Genomic DNA, 22,973 nt, shown 5'->3' with positions numbered 1-22,973 from the left:
AATTCCTTCATCTCCAAATGTTTAGGAAATACTCAACCTATGAATAATACAAATAATGTCTTGCAAGATAGCAGAATACTCTGCATTCAGAAAATGCTGAGCTTCCTCATGGTCCAGGAGCTGACTCAATCACAAGGCAATGTACTACCCAACAACACTCAAAAACTATCAGACAGCCAGCGGTTGTAATTTTATAGGCATAAAACATTCAACTGCAGAGTCTAGAATTTTTAGGCTTTTATGAAGATGTATAAAGGAAAATCACAAGATATTTTTTTTAAATTAGCATCTTTAATACATCTTGTCAGTCCATTTGTTATGCTTAAGCTTCAATTTCAGCGCAAAGTTCACATAATTTGATAACATTTCAGTTCCTTCAACTCGTGTCCTCTCCCTCATAGGCAATCGCAATCCCCCTCCGTCCTTCCACTGCTTTTGACACAGAAGTCTCCCCTAGTTTCTGTTCCAATCCATGCCAGCTCCTAGTTGCTAAGAACGAGGCTGTAAAATAAGTAATTTCCATGTCACTGCTACAGATAGAGGAAGACAGCATAATGAATACGGGATTGACTAACAAACCTTGAAGGATTCACATTTATAGAACGCGCATGTGTACGTGTAAAAATAAATAGTTGATATTAAATCCAGCAGTTCAAACAGATGACAATTCAAATTGTCTATGTATAGGGCTGAGCAGGACACTGTAATCTAAAATGCTGGTTCAGTCGATAAATGTACACTATATTAGATCAGGCAGACTTGGAAAGTCCAAGAGGCCGGTACGGGAATTGAACCCGCGCTGCTGGCTGGCTCTGCATTACAAGTCAGCTGTTTAGCCCCAGTGTGCTAAACCAGCTCCTATATGCTGTGTCGAGCAGACATAGAAGCATAGAAATTGCAGCTGAGGAAAGAGAGCATTTGTCATTGTTACCTTCTTGGCTATGCGAAAGTGGTCATCAGAATGGTGATATTCATTGGCAGGTTTACATATGAATATTTGGTTATTTGGGATAGATATCCTGTGTCAGTGGAAATGTTTCACTCATGGTCAAGTCCGTGGTGTCTTTTGAGGACAACAAGTTCATGCCAACACAGGAACCTACTCAAACTGACTTAGACTCAACATTCCAGAAATAATCCTCAATTTCCTAGAGGTGGATATCTACCATATTTATGTGGCAGCTCTTGAGCCACGTTGAACAGCGGTACCCTGTTGTTGGGTAGATAAGGGAGAGTTGAAGCAGTGTGGACACAATTGGCTCTGCTGCCCCTGGTGATACTCGCCACTTTATGTACAAGGTTCACTCTTTGTGTTAACCCACTGATACAGGACCTCAACAAAATTCATGTATCTATCCGAAATTCCATAGCCCCCAACTGGAACGCACTCTGCACCCTAAAAACTGTCAAGAGCCTAGCACCTGGTTAACTGCAAACATCACCAACTGCAACCTGATAACTGACCAGAGTGAAGCTTCCTTGGAACGTGTGGACATGCCCAACCACTCATGGTAAGGCCAGGGAAGATGTGGCCACTTGGTCTACAAGAACAGCTCAAATTGTGACGGTGGCATATATTTGGGATAGATACTAGGGACTGTCTGGAATTTAATGAATTATAACTAACAAATGTCAGAGGGAGGGAAATTAAGTGGCAACATGCAAATAGTGTTTAATGTGCTTTGGTAACTGGAAGGTATATCTCCAATAAGTGAGCAATTAAAAGATTGATGTATTGCTATGCCAATTACGATTTACAGAAAGATTAAATTATTCAAATTAATCTAGCTGAAAATTATGATCTCACTGGATTTTCTTTAAACTGTGTACTTTTGTTTGGTTTGGATACAGCTGTGACTTGTAACTTTGCATTTTCTACCGGAAATACAAAATGATAAGCCAATTGAAAATGAGTCACTGATTTTAACACCCAGTTGAGGATTTCGAAATCAAAGTTTGTGAAATGGCAGTGAAATCAAAGGAGTTTTACCACCATGTTCCGTATCTTCATGGAAACTCCTTGTAACTTGAGATCAAAATTTCATTGAACAATATAGTTTTCTTCAAGAAGCACAAAGCAGAAGACTTTTGAGTTTAAAAAAACAGAACGGATGATGAAATGCAGTGAGTGATGGGGTGAGAAGGGGAGGTGACTCTGTCAGCACTGGGACACAACATTCAACTCTGTTTAAACTCAAAGATGGAGGGTTTTTTACTCTTTGCCAGCTGCAATTCTCAATAAAAGGTAACTAAAATGGAGGGTAATTGTTTGTGAAACATCATAGGGTTTAGCTGACTTGACCACATTCCTGCAGTTGTTCAGTTACACAGATACAGAAGTTTGCTCAGAAGGGCCTCACTTATCTGCCGCCCCCAGGCAGCTGCTTCTGAGTAATTGCTGACTGCGGTACCAGGCAGAAGTTAAGTTAAAATTTTAAAAGTCTTGAGTATGTGATGTATCAAGAAGACCCAAGGACGGTTGATAAGGTGTCTAGAAAACATCACATGGGGGACCCGATCTGTTTGTGAGCTGATCATGCAGTCCCATAATGCTTAGTTACTAATTTAATTATATTTATATGTTTGTAATCTATAATTGTTATTATTGGATTGTCTCCAGCCAGTTGTGAGCAACTGTTTAAAAATTGATGATTTTCTTCATTCGGTGGAGAAGCTCACGGTGAGCTCAGTGACTTGCTCCTGCCAGTGTTACATCATAAACTGTTACGTTTGGAACAGATCCGAGTGTCGAGTGATTCTTCCGGACTCATTCGCATTAACCGTTAATAACACAAACATTTTTCAAAATTCTGCAATTAGCAATTCCCTGAGAAGGGCTACATGTATAATTTGTGTGGAAAAGTACCCAATTAATTTTTTTCCAATTAAACATTGATTTAGTGTGATCAATCCACCTACACTGCACATCTGTGGGTTATTGGGGGTCACTGTCTGTGTGAAGTTTGCACTTTCTCCCCGTGTTTGCACGATTTTCGCCCCCACTACCCAAAGATGTGCAGGCTAGGTGGATTGGCCACGCCAATCATAGAATCATTAAATTTATAGTTCAGAAGGAGGCCATTCGGCCCATCGAGTCTGCACCAGCCCCTGGAAAGAGCACCCTACCCAAGCCCACACCTCCACCCTATCCCCGTAACCCAGTAATCCCACCCAACCTTTTTTGACACTCAGGGCAATTTAGCATGGCCAATCCACCTACCCCGCACATCTTTGGACTGTGGGAGGAAACAAGAGCACGTGGAGGAAACCGACACAGATAGAGTGTGCAGACTCCGCACAGTGACCTAAGTCAGGAATCGAACCTGGGACCCTGGAGCTGTGAAGCAACTGTGCTAAACACTGATAAATTGTCCCTTAATTGGAAAAAATGAATTGGGTACTCAATTTTTTAAAAAGTCTTTGGGTTACTGTCACGCAGACACAGGGAGAATGTGTAAACTCCACATGGACAGTGACGCAGGGCTGGGGTCAAACCCAGGTCCTCGGGACCACGAGGCAGCAGTGCTCACCACTATGCCACAGTGCTGCCTTAATTAGTGTAGAATTTTTAATGTTATACAAGTACAGCTCTCAATATTAATGGCATTAAACATTTATGAGGTCAGAAAGTAGGATAAATAAAATTGTCTAATGTCTGACTTGGGGAGTATTGATTAGATATTGGAAGACAATTGCAACATAGAATAGGTGAACAATAATAGTAAGTGCTTCTATTCATTAACAGACAATGTTGCTTTTCCTCAATTACTTATGGATAAAACATGCTGTTGATTACCTTCATTTCCCCCAACTGATGCAATAAAAGATGAACAGCCCTGCTTCTTCCAATACTCTATTCCAGGATATTTAGACCCCAGCAGTACTTTATAGTATTTTTTTAAATCCTTTACTTGATGTGGTAACTTGTTTTCACTGTAGCACACATCATCCAGAGTAGCAAATAAAATCAAGTGAATACAATTCTATTTCAAATTTGCACAGCAACTATTGGTTTTAAGTTTTAACAAAGGAAGCATAACTTCTTGTGAAGTGTGGATTGAAGCTCAAGGGCACAAAAGAAAGAAGACAAAACCAGTCTTCTCCCTCTCCAATTCCGGGTGTTGATATTCAATCTTTCAAATTTAACTTAAGAATTAGGATTTATACCTGCCGAGTGTGACTGGGAAATTGCTAAAGCGTCATTCCTGTGGATCAGAGATGTGCTTGATTCTTTGTTCTGCCAGTCTGCCTTTACCAAGTGTGTTGCTCGGAGGGCTCCAGTTATTAGAGAGACATCGGTTTCCTCACCATTGAAAGTCTCATCTGGAAATTCAACATGGCTGCAAGCACCTGTGAAGTAGAACAGAAAAACTATCGTAACGTATAAGCAGTTACATGTTAGTTAATTGCAACCTAGCATTCATGCAAGATTTGATAGTTAAAATTAGATCAGTATGGGTTACAAATGCAAAACTCACTGTGGGACCACGCAACATAGGGCTAAGGATAAAGGCGAGAGGAAATGAGGGGATAAATCATGCCTACAGTAAAAATTAGTTTTAATTGAAATTGGCATGCTCCAATGATACACACACACTTCACCAATATTCACATGCACTCATGAGGGTATGCAGATTTACACACCTGGAAGCAGATCCCTAAAGTCAGTAATGTACTCTCCAGTCCATTCCCTTGCTGGATTGCAAGCAACCTCCATTTCAAATGGTGTTATGACCGGCCTATAAAACTCACTGGAATCCAGCAGTGAGTTTTCTGGACAGGCAACAAGTACATATATATCCACCTCCATGAAATTAGCTAGCTTGGCAGCATTCAGTTTACCCATTACAAAGGTGTAGCTTTTCTTGCCAGCCTGCTTGACAATTGATTTAAGATGTCCAATAGTAGAAAGATAATCAGCGACACCAAGAGTCCCCACTAAAATCCCTACAACTTGAGCATCCTTGGCTCTTTCAATCATGTAGTATCTCTTCATCAAAGCTCTATTAACATTCAGGGTTTCGCGTCTACCGACCCCTTTCACTGGATCAAAGGAGCAAAAGGAACACTGATTCCACGTCATCATAAAGTTAGTCAGTGTCAGGCTCTCCTGTCCAATGTAGAACACGCTGTAGTCTTTCACGTCACTATTGGCACGGATGGTGAAATGCCGGCCAAACCTAGAAATAACTTGATGATTGCGTGCATGGCTGCAGGATCCGAAGGTAGAACAGGAATCAACATCACCTCCACCGAGAAAGCCATCAGTCCTGCATGGATCAGTTGCTTCATTTTTACCACTGCAGATCACTGAAACAACAAGGTTCTCATACTCTGGGTGAAGTAGTTGCTGTAGTTCTTCTAATAAAAGATCAAACAAGTGCCTTAGGAAGGGCAGCAAAATGGATAAAACAAGAGGGAGAAAATATATTGTGCATTTGTACTTGTTCAAACAGATGTAATTTTGGGATTAGGATTGTGAAAACAGTGCTCCCATCTAGCTACATCCTACCTAGTTTTTAAATCAATTCTCCATCTCAATCACTCTGGCTGATCTGTCGGCAAGAAAGACCAACTGGGTTGTGTGAAAGATTCTTTGAAGCAAAGAGATGTAAACGGGTTGGGAACTAAGGCCTATTAGTCCTTGCATCTCACCACGTGTAGAAAGAGCAACCAGGAGAAGGGGTAGAAAGTAAAACTACAATTCATAATTTTAAAATAATCACTGCAAAAACCATTTCAGTTTCGAAGTAATCAATTTCATTTTTTAGTTCTCAGATGGGTTATTAATTTCTTCCTGTACAGCTCATAACTGCAGTTTAGCACAAGGGATTCAATACTGACAAAGCCAAAGTCTGGAATTTGCAAGCTCAGAAGAATGGTCCACATTGTGAAAAAGTCTCTTTTCTAACTATATACAGCAAGAGAAAAAGATTGTACAGCATAAAAAGACCTAGCAGAGCAAAGAGGAAAAACCCTTACCAAGTACATGCGAGTAGATGACATCACTCAGGATTATAACATGAGCACACTTGACTGGATACAGGGTTCGGAAGGAGGCAGCACACTGATGCACATCTACTGGTTTTTGTCCAAACACATACATCACTGGGAGTCTTCTCGAAGGACTGAGGCATGCCCTTCCATAATGTACTATACTGTCAGCTCCAAGATGCTCAGCAGCAACTTCGTCTACACAGCAGCTACACAACAGATAAGAGATTTTCAGGGAAATTATGGAATAGGTTTGTGAAGAAAAATTATCTGCAGGTAGTAAGGGCATGGAATGCCCTGTCTGCAACAGCAGAGGACTCGCCAACATTAAGGGCATTTAAATGGTCATTGGATAAACATATGGATGATAAGGCAATAGTGTAGATGAGCTTTAGAGTGGTTTCACAGGTCGGCGCAACATCGAGGGCCAATGGGCCTGTACTGCGCTGTAATGGTCTATGTAACTAGTGATTTTGATATGGGATTGTTAACTGGAGTCAGTAGTTGAAATCCCACCATAGAAAATTGTGAGTCCATAAATCTGGTAATTTGCCAGCTGTAGTGGCCATGAAAATTGCTGCAGTCTTGTGAAAAACATAACAGATGTCCCTCAGGGCAGAGAATCTGCCAACCATGTCCAGTTCAACCAACGCACAAATCCCGCTCCACACAAGGTATTTGGCTTTTAATGCCGTTGGATTAACTAGGAATGGACAATAAATACTGTCTTTCTGCTATTGTATTGTATTTTGACATAAGGTATGAATGGGCAACCCAAATGTGCAATACACCAATATTCTGTCTTCATATGGGGCTTAATTCCTGGCTTGGGTCACTGTCTGTGCGGAGTACGCACGTTCTCCCCTTGTCTGCGTGTGTTTCCTTCAGATGCTCCGGATTCCTCCCACAAGTCCTGAAAGATGTGCTGTTAGGTGAATTGGACATTGCGAATTCTCCCTCAGTGCACACAAACAGGCGCTGGATTGTGGCGACTTGGGGGTTTTGACAGTAACTTCATTGCAATGTTAATGCACCCTACTTGTGACAATAATAACAATTATTAACTGTCCATTAAAAATTATTCTAGTTTTGAACTCTAGTTGGCTATGGAAGGATAAAAAAATGAAATATGTTAGGTTGTCTACTATTTCAGATTTTCTCAAGGTACACTCTATTCGTTGACTCCTAGAAGCTCCAGATAACTCACTTTTTAATTCTTCTTTCATTTTTTCGAACGTACCTAACTTCCATTCTCTACTTCTTCAAACAGGTAATGATATTTCATATTTGTGAATGTAGAATTATGGACAAGAGCCCATGCCCTAGTGCTCTGTGGAATGTTAAGATTAAAATTCAACACTGCCACCGTTTTTGGGTTTTCAATATTTGGCTGCTGGAATTTTCCCAAATGGAAACTGCATGGACAGTGTTCAAAATCTTAATTATTACTCAAAGCATTAAGTTAGGTATCCCCCCCCCATCATTTTCCATCTCATTCAGTTCAGGCTAAATTCAACCCAACCTTCTACAGTGAGAAGATCAGTCCAACTGCTCATGTTACATAATTTCTAGAGTAGCCACTAGCAGCACAATACACTGTAGCAAACTTGGTCTGATACATCACCTGCTACCATAAAAGTATATTTTGCACTGAAGAGATATTTGCATTTACAATGAAGGTTTCAATCCAATAGACCAATTAATATTTTACCTTGATGGATGCAGCATTCACAATTTATCCCTCAAAGACAGAAACACACTGACACTTAATGTTCATTGTTCGGAAACAAATTGTAGCAAGCATCCAAAATCAAATTAATTCATACCTGCCATATGATGTGTCACCCAATATGAAAAGCTTGGCAGTGGTGTTTTTCTCCAGTTTTGATATAATGGCAGAGGCATCGATGAGAAGTTCATCAGGAAACTGAAGAGCCACCTGTGGGGATTGAGAACTATTTTCAGCCTGCTCGCCCAGATATCAGCAAAGGCCTGCTACATCTGTGGAATTCGCTACCCCCGAGTGTGATGGATGCAGGGACAGTGAGTGAATTTGAGGAGTTAGACAGATTTTTAATTGGTAATGAATCGAAGGGTTATGGAGAACAGACAGGACAGTGGAGTTGAGGCCAGGATGGGGTCAGCCATGGTCACATTGAGGATCTTAGGCTCGGGAGGCTAAATTGCCTACTCCCGCTCCTAGGTAATGTGTTCTAGGGAGGAGATGCTCTGGTTGATTTTGCAATCCAGCTCTTGGTCTGTAATATTGTAGGTAGCAGGTGAGGTACATATCAGCCATGATCGAATGGCGGAGTAGACTCGATAGGCCGAATGGCCTAACTCTGCTCCTATATCTTATGAACGGACAGTCATCAGGAAGAGCACAACAACAGCCCTCTGAAGAACAGGTTGATTGCTTTTGGATGTTTCTTCCATCCCTTGCATTGGATTATAGGATACATAACTGTACCTACAATTAAGTTCCTGCTCTTAGTCCCTACTTCTTGGGGTGCAAGTGTTAAGTCTCCACCACAAAAAAAAATGAAATTAGGTAGAGTGCCAAATGATACAAACCTTTTTAAAGCCATGATCAGTGATGAAGCTGCAGGTCTTCTCAATCTCATACACAACGTCAGTCTCGCTGAAGTTGGTTCTGCAGGTATTTTCAAGAATGTATGTGGACCGCTGAATTGCCTTAGAACCATCATCACTGAATGTTGCAGTCATGATGATCTGACTGCAAAGGAAAAACGATGTCAACAACATTCAGCAAGTTGTTAATTAGTTTACCCCAATAGGTCAAAGACTGTTTTTTAATAAATGTTTTTATTGGGTTTTTGAACAAACTATATTTACCGTTATGTACACAGGATAAGATACATATACATATATATGCATACACATATATAGAAGAGAAGGGCACACCCAAACATACCAAAGAAAATAAAATAGTAAATAATGAACAAAAAATACAATAAAAAATAAAATAGAATATCTGGTAGGGTATTGTGCACCAGCTCAACAACAGCAACTCTGTACACCTGGCAAAAATATTTACAACACACAAGTGGGCGACTGTTGGTGGGGTGGGGGGCGGGGAGATCCAAGACTTGATAGAATTGTGTATCAGACTGCCAGTAACTATGGGCAGTTGTACACATATTCATACTTGGTTTCAGCGGGATTCATTTTTTCTCCCCCACTAACAAACTGGTCATTGAACAAGTAATTGGTAAGTTAATTAAAATGGAAACTTATTAGATTGTCACTTAATTCTGTTATAAAGGACTTCCGGTGGCAGTAATGCGGAGCTAAGCCGCACGTTCAGCAGCTCCCGCTTTTTTTGGATTTTTGGGCTCACCTCAACACGCACTCCCGGTCAACCAAGCGGTGAAAACGAACCAGCACCACCCTGGGCGGTTCGTTCGGCCTGGGCTTCCGCTGCAGCACTCGATGGGCGCCTTCCAGCTCCAGGGGACCACGAAACGACCCTGCACCCATCAGCGAGTTTAACATTAGGACCACATAGGCTGCCAAATCCTAACCTTCCAGCGGAGCGGTCCAAAAATAGGTTTTACCTCAGAGAACGGCGAGAGGCAAAAAAGGCAAGATGGCGGCAGGTGGGGAAGCAGCGTGGCAGCTGTGGGCACGGGAGCAGCAGGAGCTGCTTCAGCGCTCCTTCATGGAGCTCAAAGCCAAGATTATGGAGCCGTTTAAGGCCTCACTGGACAAACTGGTGGCGACGCAGACGGCTCAGGCCGGGGAGATTCGGGAGCTGCGGCACAAGGCCTCGGAGAACGAGGATGGGCTTTTGGGCCTGGCAGTGAAAGTGGAGTTGCACGAGGCACTGCACAAGAAATGGCAGGCGAGGATGGAAGAGATGGAGAACCGCTCCCGCCGGAAGAATCTATGGATTTTGGGCCTCTCGGAGGGGCTGGAAGGTTCGGATTTGGCAGCCTATGTGGTCCTAATGTTAAACTCGCTGATGGGTGCAGGGTCGTTTCGTGGTCTCCTGGACCTGGAAGGCGCCTATCGAGTGCTGCAGCGGAAGCCCAGGCCGAACGTACCGCCCAGGGTGGTGCTGGTTCGTTTTCACCACTGGGTTGACCGGGAGTGCGTGTTGAGGTGAGCGAAGAAGGAGAGGAGCAGCAGGGGGGAGAATACGGACATTCGGATACAGGACTGGAGTGCGGAGGTGGCGAGGAGAAGGGCTGGCTTCAATCGAGCGAAGGGAGTGCTCCACAGGAAGGGGGTGAAGTTTAGCCTTCCACAGCTGGCTCGCCTCTGGGTCACGTACAAGGACCGCCAGCTCTACTTTGACTCTCCAGAGGAGGCCTGGGCTTTTGTCCAGGCTGAGAACTTGGATTCGGACTGAGGGCTGGGGGGAAATGTACTTTGCTTGGAGGCTTTGTTCTCTTGGGTATCCTTTTGCCCATAGTGGCTGTATTTGCTGATGGTTGTTTCCTGTTTGTTTTCGCCGTTTTTGCTATTTGAGTTATGGTTATTTGGGTTCTTTTGGGGCTTCTTTGGGGCTGTTGGTTATTTATTGTGGTGGTTTTTTTCTTGTTTTTTCCACTGGTGGGTTGGGGAGTAGTTTGGGGTCCTGATGGGTCATGTGTCCGTCTTTTTCCCGCGTGTTGGGTCGAGGGGCGGGGCTCGGGTTGGAAGCGCGGGCTTTCTTCCCGCGCCGGAGGAATTGGGGGCAGGGCCGGCGCTGGGAGGGAGGGATTGGCGGCTGTGTTGCATCCGGTTGGGGGGGTTGTGGTTATGGAGGGAGTAGCCGGGGTCAGCAGAAGTCAGCTGGCTCACAGAAGTATAGTGTTGGGGGTAACGCAGCTAGGGGGGGGGCCCTAGCTTGGGGGGGGTGGGGGGGTTTGGGGGGGGTGGGGAGGGGGTGCCGGGTTGTTGCTGCAGGGACTGTGAGGGAATGGATGGTGAAGGGGGGGTTGGGAGGGGGGTTTGCCACCGTGGGGAGCGGGCTTGGGGGGGTTCCCCGGGCACATGATGGGTTGAGGGTAGGGGACGGCCCCTCGGGTTCGGTTGGTCACATGGAACATGAGGGGGCTGAATGGTCCGGTGAAGCGATCCCGGATTTTGGTTCACTTGAGGGGGCTGAGAGCGGATGTGGCTATGCTCCAGGAGACGCACCTCAGGGTTACGGATCAGGTGAGGCTAAGAAAGAGTTGGGTGGGACAGGTGTTTCACTCTGGGCTTGATGCAAAGAACCGTGGGGTGGCAATTTTGGTGGGTAAGAGTCTGTCGTTCGTCACGTCCAAAGTGGTGGCGGATAGGGCAGGTCGTTATGCGATGGTGAGTGGGAGACTCCAGGGGGAGCGGGTGGTCTTGGTTAATGTTTATGCCCCCAACTGGGATGATGCGGGCTTCATGCGCGTATGCTGGGCCTGATCCCGGACCTGGAGACAGGGAGGTTGATTCTGGGTGGGGACTTTAACACGTGCTGGATCCGGCTCTGGACCGCTCGAAGTCTAGGACGGGCAGAAGGCCGGCAGCGGCCTCGGTGCTGAGGGGGTTTATGGACCAGATGCGGGGGGGGGTGTACCCTTGGAGGTTTTTGAAGCCGGGGGGTAGGGAGTTCTCCTTTTTCTCCCATGTTCATAAGGCGTACTCCCGGATTAACTTTTTCGTGCTTAGCAGGGCGCTGATCCCGAGAGTGGTGGGGCCGGAGTATTCGGCGATAGCCATTTCTGATCATGCTCCACATTTGGAGGACTTGGAGCTGGGGGAGGGGAAGGATCAACGCCCGCTGTGGAGGTTGGATGTGGGGCTTTTGGCAGAGGAGGAAGTGTGCGGTCGGATCCGTAGGGGTATCGAGGGGTATCTGGCAACCAATGACAACGGGGAGGTGCAGGTTGGGATGGTTTGGGAAGCGCTAAAGGCAGTAGTTAGAGGGGAGCTGATCTCTATTCGGGCGCACAGGAAGAGGGGGGAAGAGGGTCGAGAGGGAGAGGCTGGTGGAGGAGATGGTCAGGGTAGATAGGAGAAATGCAGACTCCCGGGAGGAGAGGCTTCTGAGGGAGCGGCGCCGTCTCCAAGCGGAGTTTGGAATTTTAACCACCCGTAAGGCGGAGGTGCAGTGGAGGAGGGCACATGGGGCGGTGTACGAGTACGGGGAGAAGGCAAGCCGGATGTTGGCTCACCAGCTCCGGAAGCGGGAGGCAGCTAGAGAAATTGGGGGAGCCACGGATGCGGGTGGGAACTTAGTGCGGGATGGGAAGGACATCAATGGAGTGTTCAGATCCTTCTATGAGGGGCTATATCGGGCGGTACCCCCCAGGGAAGCAGGCGAGATGGACCGCTTTTTGGATCAGCTGGAGTTCCCAAGAGTAGGGGACGAGCGGGTGGAGGGTTTGGGGGCCCCAATGAGCTGGAGGGGTTGGTGGAGGTGCTGGGAAGCATGCAGACAGGGAAAGCGCCGGGGCCTGACAGGTTCCCGGTGGAGTTTTATAAGAAATTTCTAGATTTGCTGGGCCCGCTGCTGGTGAGGGCCCTGACTGAGGCCAGGGAGGGGGGGGCTTTGCCCCCGACGATGTCCAGGGCAATTATCTCTTTGCTCCTGAAGCGGGACAAGGGCCCCCTTCAGTGTGGGTCTTATAGGCCGATCTCGCTCCTTAACGTAGATGTCAAGTTGTTGGCAAAGGTGCTGTCCAGGAGGGTGGAGGATATGGTCCCGATGGTGATTCATAGAACATAGAACAGTACAGTACAGAACAGGCCCTTCGGCCCTCGATGTTGTGCCGAGCAATGATCACCCTACTCAAACCCACGTATCCACCCTATACCCGTAACCCAAACAACCCCCCCTTAACCTTATTCATGATTCATGAAATTCATGAGGACCAAACGGGGTTTGTAAAGGGGAGACAATTGAATGACAACGTGCAGAGGCTCCTGAATGTTATGATGATGGCGCCGGTGGTTGGGGAGTCAGAAATAGTGGCGTCCATGGATGCGGAGAAAGCTTTTGACAGGGTGGAGTGGAGTTACCTGTGGGAGGTGTTGCGGAGGTTTGGGTTTGGTGAGGGGTTCATTAGCTGGGTGAGGTTGCTGTACAGCTCCCCGGTGGCGAGTGTGGTGACGAATGATAGGAGGTCAGAGGACTTTCGGCTTTCCAGAGGGACGAGGCAGGGGTGCCCCTTGTTGCCCATGCTCTTCGCGTTGGCAATTGAGCCCCTGGCGCTGAGGGACTCGAAGGGTTGGTGGGGGATTGTGCTGGGGGGGGGGGGGGGGGGGGGGGGGGGGGGGGGGGGTGGAGAAAGAGAGAGCACCGGTTGTCGCTGTATGCAGATGATCTGCTGCTGTATGTCGTGGACCCGGCTGAGGGGATGCCAGAGCTGCTGAGGATACTTGAGGAGTTTGGGGACTTTTCGGGCTATACGCTAAATGTGGGGAAAAGCGAACTGTTTGTCCTGCACCCCCCGTCAGGAGAGGGAGATAGGGGAACTCCCGTTGAGGAGGGCTGCGGGAGCTTTAGGTATCTTGGGGTCCACATGGCTAGGGCCTGGGGGGCTATGCAGAGGCTTAACTTTTCGAGGCTGGTGGGGCAGATGGAGGAGGAGTTCAGGAGGTGGGATGCGCTTCCGCTCTCGTTGGTGGGCAGGGTCCAGTCGGTTAAAATGACAGTGCTCTCGAGGTTTTTGTTTCTTTTCCAGTGCCTCCCTATGTAGATCCCCAAGGCTTTTTTTTGAAGGGTGAATAAGTCGATTCTGGGGTTTGTGTGGGCGCGGAAGGCCCCGAGAGTAAGGAGGGTATTTTTGGAGCGAAGAAGGGAGATAGGGGGCCTGGCACTGCCCAACCTGTGTGGATATTATTGGGCGGCGAACATGGCGATGATTCGCAGGTGGGTGACGGAAGGGGAGGGTGACGCATGGAAGAGGCTGGAGGTGGCATCCTGTGCGGGTACGAGTCTGGAGGCCTTGGTGACGGCCCCACTTCCACTCCCCCCGGCTAAGTACTCCACGAGTCCGGTGGTGGTTGTGTCTCTCAAAATATGGGGACAGTGGAGGCGGCATAGGAGGGAAGTGAAGGCTTCAGTTTGGGGCCCGATACGGGGCAATCACCATTTTGCGCCAGGGAGAACGGGCGGGGGATTTGGGAGCTGGCACAGGGCAGGCATCAGACAGTTTGGGGACCTCTTCTTGGATGGGAAGTTCGCGACTCTGGAGGAGTTGGTGGGGAAATGGAACCTCCCCCCTGGGAACACTTTTAGGTATATGCAGGTCAGGGACTTTGTTAAGAGGCAGGTGGAGGAGTTTCCACGGCTGCCGCCAAGGGGGGTGCAGGACAGGGTGCTTTCGGGGACGTGGGTCAGGGAAGGGCAGATCTCGGCTATCTACCAACTGATGCAGGAGGAGGAGGAGGCCTCAGTAGATGAGCTCAAAGCGAAATGGGAAGAAGAGCTAGGGGAAGAGATTGAGGATGGGACGTAGTCGGACGCCCTGGAGAGAGTGAATTCTTCCTCCTCTTGCGCACTGCTCAGCCTAATTCAGCTGAAGGTGTGGCACAGGGCTCACATGACGGGGGCAAGGATGAGCCGGTTTTTCGGAGGGGAAGACAGGTGTGGGAGGTGTTCGGGTGGCCCAGCAAACCACACCCATATGTTTTGGGCATGTCCGGCTCTGGAGGGGTTTTGGAAGGGGGAGGAGAGGATTTTGTCGGAAGTGATTGGGTCTAGGGTCAGGCCGGGCTGTGGGGCTCGCGATCTTTGGGGTAGCTTCAGAGCCGGGAGTGCAGGAGGCGAGAGAGGCCGGCATTCTGGCCTTTGCGTCTCTAGTAGCCCGGCGCAGGATTCTGTTACAGTGGAGGGATACACAGCCCCCCGAGTTCGGAGACCTGGGTCAATGACATGGCTGGGTTCATCAAGTTGGAGAGGATGAAATTTACACTGAGAGGGTCGGTACAGGGGTTCTTTCGGCGGTGGCAGCCCTTTCTCGATTTCCTGGCGAAGGGGTAGAGTGGTCGGTCTCTGCAGCAACCAGGGGGGGTGGGGGGGGGTGGATTTGGGGATGGTTGGGGGGGGTGTTTGTGCGGCGGTGGGTTTGTTATGTTATTTTCTTCTTTATTGTATTGCTATTTGTTATTATTTATTTGGGGGGGGGGAAAAAAAGAGTTGTTTTCTTGTTCTGTTTTGGCGTGGAAACACGCCTTGTTTGTTTTAAATTGCGGGGAGAAAATTTGTTATTGTTATTTAAAAACTTGAATAAAAATTATTTTTTTTTTAAATTCTGTTATAAAGGGAGATATTGGCACCATCATCTCAGTTGTCCAGTTGTCTTCCATTTTGTTTTTCTGTTTGAAAAGAGTTATTCCAGCCAGGTAGAAGACTGGCTTAGAGTTAGCTAATGATGTTCCATGTTAACACTATTTTTGGTTGGGTTTACTGTTTTTTCCAATTGCCCAATGTGCAAAGGATTAAAAAAAAACTTACAGTCAGTGAGATATTTTAGCCAATTAACATAGTTAACTGAACAGACTGCAGTAGTTCAAGGCAGCAGCTCACGAGCACCTTCTCAAGGACTATTAGGGATAGGCAACAAATGCTGGCCTAGCCAGTGAAACCCACATCCTGTAAAAATGTCTTTTAAAATAAGATTGCCTTTAAAATAAGTCTCAAAGTTTTGACCCATGAACATTCTTGAATTGCAAAGCTTTTTGGACATCACGTAAAATAAAACAAGCCTTTGCTTCAAGGGGAATAAAGAGATAACAGAAAAAAAATTCAATGCCTATCACAATAACAAAGTAGAAAGAGCCAGTGTTCTAATGTACATTGCTTTCAAACTTCCCTCATCAATGTAATAAATGTGATTCAATTCAAGATAACCATCAACCTAAATGTATTCTAAAGCTAAAGTGCTCTCTTGCGGCAGTGAAATTCAAAATATTTCAAATATGCTGTCTCTATTTCATTCAAGACCAGATTGTAACCCTTTACAGAACACAAACATACCGATCAGGAGGGGTGGACCACTCGGCCCTTCGAGCCTGCTCCACCATTCAATCAGATCACGGCTGATCTGATTGTAACTTTAACCCCACATTCCTTCCTGCTAGCTTTTCTTCCCTGATAACTTTTCACCCCCTGGATAATGAATAATCTAGCTAGCTTTGCCTTAAAAATATTCAAAGATTGCTTCTACTGCCTATTGAGGCAGAGTTCCAGAGACTCGTGATCCTTAGAGAAACAATTTCTCCTCATCTGTCTTAAATGAGTAATCCCATATTTTTAAACAGTAACCCCCCCAGCTCTAGATTCTCCAACAAGACAAAACATTCTTTCCACAGCCTCGTTGTCAATATCCCTCAGGATCAAGTCACCTCTTCTTCTAAACTCCAGTGGATACAAACCTAAACTCGCCAACGCTTCCTCACAAGACAACCATACCCATTCCTGGTATTAGTCGAGTAAATCGTCTCTGAACTGCTTCTAACACATTTACAACTTCCTTTAAATAAGGAGACCAATACTGTACACAGTACTCCATGTGGTCTCACCAATGCCCTGTACAACTGAAGCATTACCTCCCTACTTTTGTGATCAATTCACCTCTTAGCTATTTGCTTTCTTAATTACTTGCTGTACCTGTACACTAACCTTCACACACTTGGACACTCAGATCCCTTTGCACCTCAAGAGCTCTGCAATCTCACCATTTCAGTAAACTTGTTTTATTCTCCCTGCTAAAAATGAACTATTTCACATTTTCCCACATTATACTCCATTTGCCAATTTTTTGCCCACTCCCTTAACCTATTAATAGAGTCCCCAGGTCCTCTTCATAATTTACTTTCCTACCTACCAGCAAATTCAGCAAACATATCTTTCTGTTGCTTCACCCAAGTCATTTTTATAAATGATAAAATGTTGAGGCCCTAGCACTGATCCTTGTGGCACATCACTCATCACATCCTGCCAACCCTCTGCTTCCTGTTAAATAGCCAATCTTCAATCCATGCCACGTTACCCCCTCCACCATGAGCTTTTATTTTCTGCAATAACCTTTAATGCGGCACCTTATCAAATGCCTACAGGAAATCCAAGTGCAGTATATCAGTTCGCCTTTATGCGCCAGTGCAGTCTTCAGACACTTGGGGAACAGAGTGTTTGACAACCGACACCTCAAATCCACCACTAAGCTACAAAGCAGCCATGGTCCCCGCCCTGTCGCATGCACCAGAAACACAGACAACATATAGCAGGGACATCAAATCCCTGGAGAGATTATCACCAACATTACCTCCGCAAAACCCTGCAAATCCACTGGCAGGATAGAAGTACCAACGCCCCAATCTAATAGTCCCAGTATCAAGGCACTGGTCACACTCAGCCAGCTGCAATGGGCGGGCCACATTGTCCAACACTACACTCCCAAAACAAGTGCTCTACTCTGTAATGGCGAGCAATCATTAGAGAGGGCAGAGGAAACACTACAAGGACACTCTTAAAGCTTCACTAAATAAATACAGCATCCCTATTGTCATGTTGGAATCACTTGCCTTAGAACGCACAAATTGGAGAAGCATCCTTGAGGGTGCCAATCAATTCGAACTCACAGGGTGAAGCACATGGAGGCCAAGCATAAACAGCAGAAAGAGAGCGCACAATCCAGACCATCCCACCCACCGACTTCATCAAACACCACCTGCCAAACCTGTTGCAGAGTCTGCGGATTGGACCATACAGCCACCGCAGAACCCACCCTCCCCGGAGTGGAAGCAAGTCATCCTCAACCCTGAGGGGCTGTCCAAGGAGAATCCACAGCACATGTGACTCCTTCTAAGAATTCCAATAATAGGTTAAACATGATTTCCCTTTCACAAAACCATCTTGACTCTGCCTGATTGCCGTGAATTTTTCTAAGTTGAATCTGGTCTTCAATGTACTCTGAGACAGCAAGATATCAAAGCTGTTCTTCCCTGGGCAGGCAGCAAGTTGTTTAAGGTCCAGGAATGTACTGCCTGTGAGTGTGATGGAGGCGGGTTCATTTGAACCATTCAAATGGGGAACTAGACTGTTATCTGAAAATGAAGAGTTTACAGGGTGTATAGGGAGAATGACGCAATGCTAATTGCTCATTCGGAGAGCATGATGGGCTGAATGGCCTCCTTATGCGCTTTAACCATACTGTACCCGCGAGAGTCCGGCACATCACATGGCCAGCACCGACATCAGAGAAGAGCCTGTGTATATCCCTTAGTGTGTAAAGGATCATCCGGCCATTTACACGTGAACCTTCTCGTGCCCCTGAGACAGTCTCAGCCCGACATTAGCCGCCTCCGCCTCACAGCGCCGATTCCCCGTCGCCATCAGCAGCACCTCGGCCCTCAGCCAATCAAAGCGCTCCTTAACAAGCAGCCAATCCGGAATGGAGAAAGCCTTTGGGAGGCGGTGATTGGTCCGAATCTCGCCAATCATAACTCCGCGCGCCTTCGGCCAATCGGAACCGGCCCCTCCTGAGGAGTTGCGTTCAGTGTAATCTTTGCCTTGTCTACAATTATTTTCCAGCTGTGTATTACCTCTCCGTTCCCGGTTTCGGATCTTTCAGTTAGGATGGCAGCGAAATTTGCGACAGATTTGCCGGCAGAATTGGGTCCTGCAATCCCAGAATGCTGAACTGCCGGGCCGGCCGTGCGCGTGCGCAGATTAGATGTTTACGTCAAAGGAGGGCCGACAACGTCATAAGGATTGATGACGTCATCCACACAAGTGAGTTCCAAGCTGAAGAGGGATGAGTTCAGAATCAGGACAGCTCTCAGTGCAAACAGATCATAGCTGCACCTGGAAGCATTCCCCCAATTTAGATGATAATACCAAATGGTAAGTATGTAATGTTATTAGGACTCCACTAGAAACAGGACTAATTTGTACTCAGCACATCACAGAAGCATTACCAAACCAACTCTGGCATTTGAGCCGCATGACGGGGCAGCATGGTGGCAAAGAGGTTAAAACTGCTGCCCCACAGCTCCTGGCACCTGGGTTCGATTCCGTCCTTGGGTGACTGTGTGGAGTTTGCCCTCCCCCTCCCTCCCTCCCCCCTCCCCCTCCCTCTCCCTCCCCCCTCCCCCCCTCCCTCCCCCCCTCCCTCCCCCTCCCCCTCCCTCCCTCCCTCCCCCCTCCCCCTCCCTACCTCCCCAACCCCCCCCTACCTCCCCAACCCCCCCCTCCCTCCCTCCCCCACCGTGTCTGTGGGTTTCCTCCGGGTGCTCCGGTTTCCTCCCACAATCCAAAGTTATGCAGGTTAGGTCGATTGGCCGGGCTAAGTTTCCCCTTTCTCCAAAAGGTTAGGTAGGGTTATGGGGAAAGGGTGGAGGTTTGGGCCTAAGTGGGGTGATGTTACAGAGGTTTGGTGCAGACTTGACGGGCTGAAACACCTCCTTCTGTACAGGAGGGATTGCATGGATAAGGATTTGTCAGGGTGCCTAACAAAGAGAGTTAAGTTTCAAGGAGTGAGAGATGGAGAGGTCCAGGGAGAGAATTCCAGGCCTTGGATCCTTGGCAGCTGAAGGGTGGACATGAATGGCAGAGCAAAGAAAGTTGTGAATGCTGAAGAGGCCAAAATTGGAAGAGCAAAATGGGTTCGGGGGGGGGGGGGTGGATGTTATGATGCAAGGAGATTACAGGAATAGGGAGGGGAGAGGCCATGGTGGCATTTGCAAAGAAGGATAAGAATTTTAAAATGGAGGTATTCTGGACCTGGGCCAATGTAAGATCAATGAGCATAAGTGTGAACAGTACTTGGTGTGCGTTACAACATGGGCAGTAGAGTGTTCTCTACTCGATGAAGCTCCAGGGTGTTGGGTCTAAAAGTGTGATTATATCAAACCTATGGGACCAGAAGACATAATGTAATGACAGTGCACGTCTGTGAGCAAGACCCTCACAGTTTAAATGGACTTAATGTTGAATTGCATTGAGGAAAAATCTATCTGCATGCCAGAGAGAAAGATGAACTGAGTGAAAGCATACTGGCAGCAATGAGTGCACAGCTACACTCCATAATGAGTTAGGAAGCTGGTGCTGTTGTAACGGAATTTGAGAAGTTTAAACAAAGGTGCAGACTTTTGGTAATCACCACTGATGTATATATTGTATATAGAGGATGTTGTTATAGGTGCTTTACGGTAAGGCCCCTGTACTACAGGCATGGGGGTAGATCATGCGCGGCAGACAGCCAATCCTGGGGGGCCCAAATGCTACTTCGGTGGGCAGTCAAAACACTCCCGACAGTGTTGCCCGGTGCGGAGCGCCCTCTGCAAGGCCTGTGGCAAGAAGGGACATTTTGCTGCAGTGTGCCAGGCCCGCTCAATCACCGCTACTGTCCCAACACCCCCCACGTGTGGCCAGTGGGCGCCGCCATTTTCCCTCCTCGGACCACGTGCGGACAGTGGACGACGCCATCTTCCTTGATTCGCAACACGTGTGGCCCGTGGGTGCCATCATCTTGTCTTCCTCACAACACGTGCAGCTCAAGGGCGCCGCCATCTTGTCTGCCCCACGATTCGTGCGGCTCGTGAGTGCCGCCATCTTGCCCGACTCGGGATCCCTGCCCGTCGGGCACCTCATCAGGCCGCTCATTACGTGCAACCACCGACGACCAGCCGCATCTCGCCTCGGTCATGATTGACCAGTCTCGACCACACAACCTCGCGACTGCTTCAACTAAAGTGAAGGTCAACGGACATGAGATCTCCTGCCTGCTGGACTCCGGGAGCACTGAAAGCTTCATTCACCCCAAAACGGTAGGGTGCTGCTCCCTCGCGGTACACCCTGCCAATCAGAGAATGTCCCTGGCCTCCGGATCCCACTCCATGGCGATCCGGGGGTACTGCATCGTCACGCTCACTGTCCATGGCGTAGAGTTCAGTGGCTTCCGCCTCTACGTCCTCCCCAACCTCTGCGCTGCCTTGCTACTTGGCGTGGACTTCCAGTGCAACCTCCAGAGCTTAACCCTGAAATTCGGTGGGCCCCTACCACCCGTTACTGTGTGCGGCCTCGCGACCCTCAAGGTCGACCCACCTTCCCTTTTTGCAAACCTAACCCCGGATTATAAACCCATCGCCACCAGGAGCAGACGGTACAGCGCCCAGGACAGGACCTTCATTAGGTCTGAAGTCCAGAGGCTGCTGTGCCAGTACCTGCTCAACAGGGGCATTGCCTCGAGCAGGTCGACCAGCTACAACCCCAGGGAAAACGGGCAGGTAGAGAGGGAGAACGGGATGGTCTGGAGGACCGTCCAACTGGCACTACGGTCCAGAAATCCCCCGGCCTCCCGCTGGCAGGAGCTTCTCCCCGATGCACTCCACTCCATTCGGTTGCTCCTGTGCACCGCGACTAATGAAACCCCAATGAATGTCTCTTTGCCTTCCCTAGGAAGTCCACCTCCGGGGTATCTCTCCCAGCATGGCTGGCAGCTCCAGGACCCGTTCTCCTCCGTAGACACGTTCGACTCCACAAGGCGGACCCGTTGGTTGAGTGGGTACAGCAACTTCACGCCAACCTGCAGTACGCTTACGTAGCATACCCCGACGGCCGCCAAGACACAGTCTCCCTCAGGGACCTGGCACCAGCTGGTTCCCCACACAAACCCCCCCACCCCCGACCCGGTGCCCCCCCCCCCCCCCCAGCGCACCCCACCACAGCCCCCGCTCCGGGACACTCCGCCCTCCCCTTGCCCACACCTGGGGATGAAGAGGATTTTGACACGCTCCCGGAGTCTCCGCAGACCCAAGCCGCCGCCGGAGTCGCCACCAGCACTACGGCGCTCTCTGCAACAGATTAAGGCACCGGACTGCCAGAATTCATAATTTTAACTGTACTTTTAAAAGACAATTTCCTGTATATAGTTCTCCACCACCCCTGCCCGTTTCATTTTTAATAGAGGGTGAATGTGGTAGTCACCACTGATGTATATGTTGTATATAGAAGATGTTGTTATAGGTGCTTTATGGTAAGGCCCCTGTACTACAGGTACGGGGGTACGTCCCTGCCTGCTGGCTCCGCCCAGTGGGCAGAGTGTAAATATGTGTGCTCCCCGTACAGCAGCCATTTTGTCACTGCTGTAGGAGGCCACACATCTCAGTTTAATAAAGCCTCGATTACATCCAACTCTCGTCTTTGCGTAATTGATAGTGTATCAAGACTGACATTCATTAGCTTGCTAAAAGGCATCCTTTTGTGAGCAGGAGAGAAAAGGTTAAAACAAATTTACTGGGTGGGAAATATGTGAGAACGATAGTAAAAAATCAGTACACATCCCCTGCCAAAGTCAAATCATTAGGTCTACCGATTTGAGTTTCAAAGCATGAGAGAGGAAACAGTTGAGCCTGTGGAGAATATCTTAACAAGATTGACAAATTCAGCCAGAAAATGTCAATTCAGGGAAAAAGATGAAATGTAAATTCAAGGAAAAAGATGAAATGAGATCAGCTCACTTGGGATTCTGCGCAAAGCCGAATTCTGAAAGGATTTGATTGGATAGGACAAGCTTACAATATCGCTGACTGTAGACTCTGCCAGAACTCATGATGGCACAAGTAGACCAAATGAAGATGCTGACTACCCAAACGGGTAGCTTTCAGATTGGTGAATACAAAGGTAGCAGGGTTGATGCAGTGAAACATCAATAAAAGCATGCATATGCATATCAGACAGATAGGAACATGTGCAAGAACTGTGAACGACTACATGAGTTTGAAGGCAGAGGAAATGTCTCATACATAGATCAAACTGCAGAGCTTGTGAAAAGCCCAATCAATCACTGGGAAAAGATGTGCACAACTAAGAAAGAGAATGGTAAATTAGTTCAGAGACACAGTGACAAGGTGTAAGGGAAGGAAAAGAACGCAAAACATTCATTCCCTGGAAGATGTGTGTTTGAGAAAACAGTAGACAAAGGAACCAGGAAATGGCTAGACGTGACAGCTCCCAGAGGAAAGAAATTCACACAATCATCCAAACC

The 22,973-nt window shown here is 47.7% G+C and overlaps 2 protein-coding genes across 6 annotated transcripts in view; one reads left to right on the top strand and one right to left on the bottom strand.

The window, feature by feature from the left end:
* Window positions 1–271: 271 nt before the first annotated feature.
* dph2 (diphthamide biosynthesis 2) lies at window positions 272–18,649 on the bottom strand. 4 transcript variants are annotated; one of them, XM_038794061.1, is made up of 7 exons: window positions 18,529–18,649; window positions 8,569–8,731; window positions 7,821–7,933; window positions 5,983–6,203; window positions 4,645–5,361; window positions 4,168–4,350; window positions 272–501 (listed from the first exon to the last, which is right to left on the bottom strand). In XM_038794061.1, exons 2-7 carry the CDS (start codon window positions 8,719–8,721, stop codon window positions 377–379), a joined length of 1,512 nt encoding a protein of 503 aa, XP_038649989.1. In that variant the 5' UTR covers window positions 8,722–8,731; window positions 18,529–18,649; the 3' UTR covers window positions 272–376. The 4 variants fall into 4 exon arrangements, with proteins under 4 accessions (XP_038649989.1, XP_038649988.1, XP_038649991.1 ...); XM_038794060.1 differs by lacking the exon at window positions 18,529–18,649 and adding an exon at window positions 18,143–18,367; XM_038794063.1 differs by lacking the exon at window positions 7,821–7,933.
* The window catches only part of LOC119964499, a 26,947-nt gene continuing 22,604 nt past the window's right edge, over window positions 18,631–22,973 (top strand). For both annotated transcript variants that reach the window (XM_038794065.1, XM_038794064.1), the window contains exon 1: window positions 18,631–18,829. In XM_038794065.1, coding sequence (XP_038649993.1) covers window positions 18,814–18,829 — 16 coding nt within the window. In that variant the 5' untranslated portion in view covers window positions 18,631–18,813. The remainder of the gene's footprint in view (window positions 18,830–22,973) is intronic.

The sequence above is a fragment of the Scyliorhinus canicula genome, chromosome 4, assembly GCF_902713615.1.
Source record: "Scyliorhinus canicula chromosome 4, sScyCan1.1, whole genome shotgun sequence".
NCBI lineage: Eukaryota > Metazoa > Chordata > Chondrichthyes > Carcharhiniformes > Scyliorhinidae > Scyliorhinus > Scyliorhinus canicula.
This window is presented reverse-complemented; position numbering and strand designations above follow the sequence as displayed.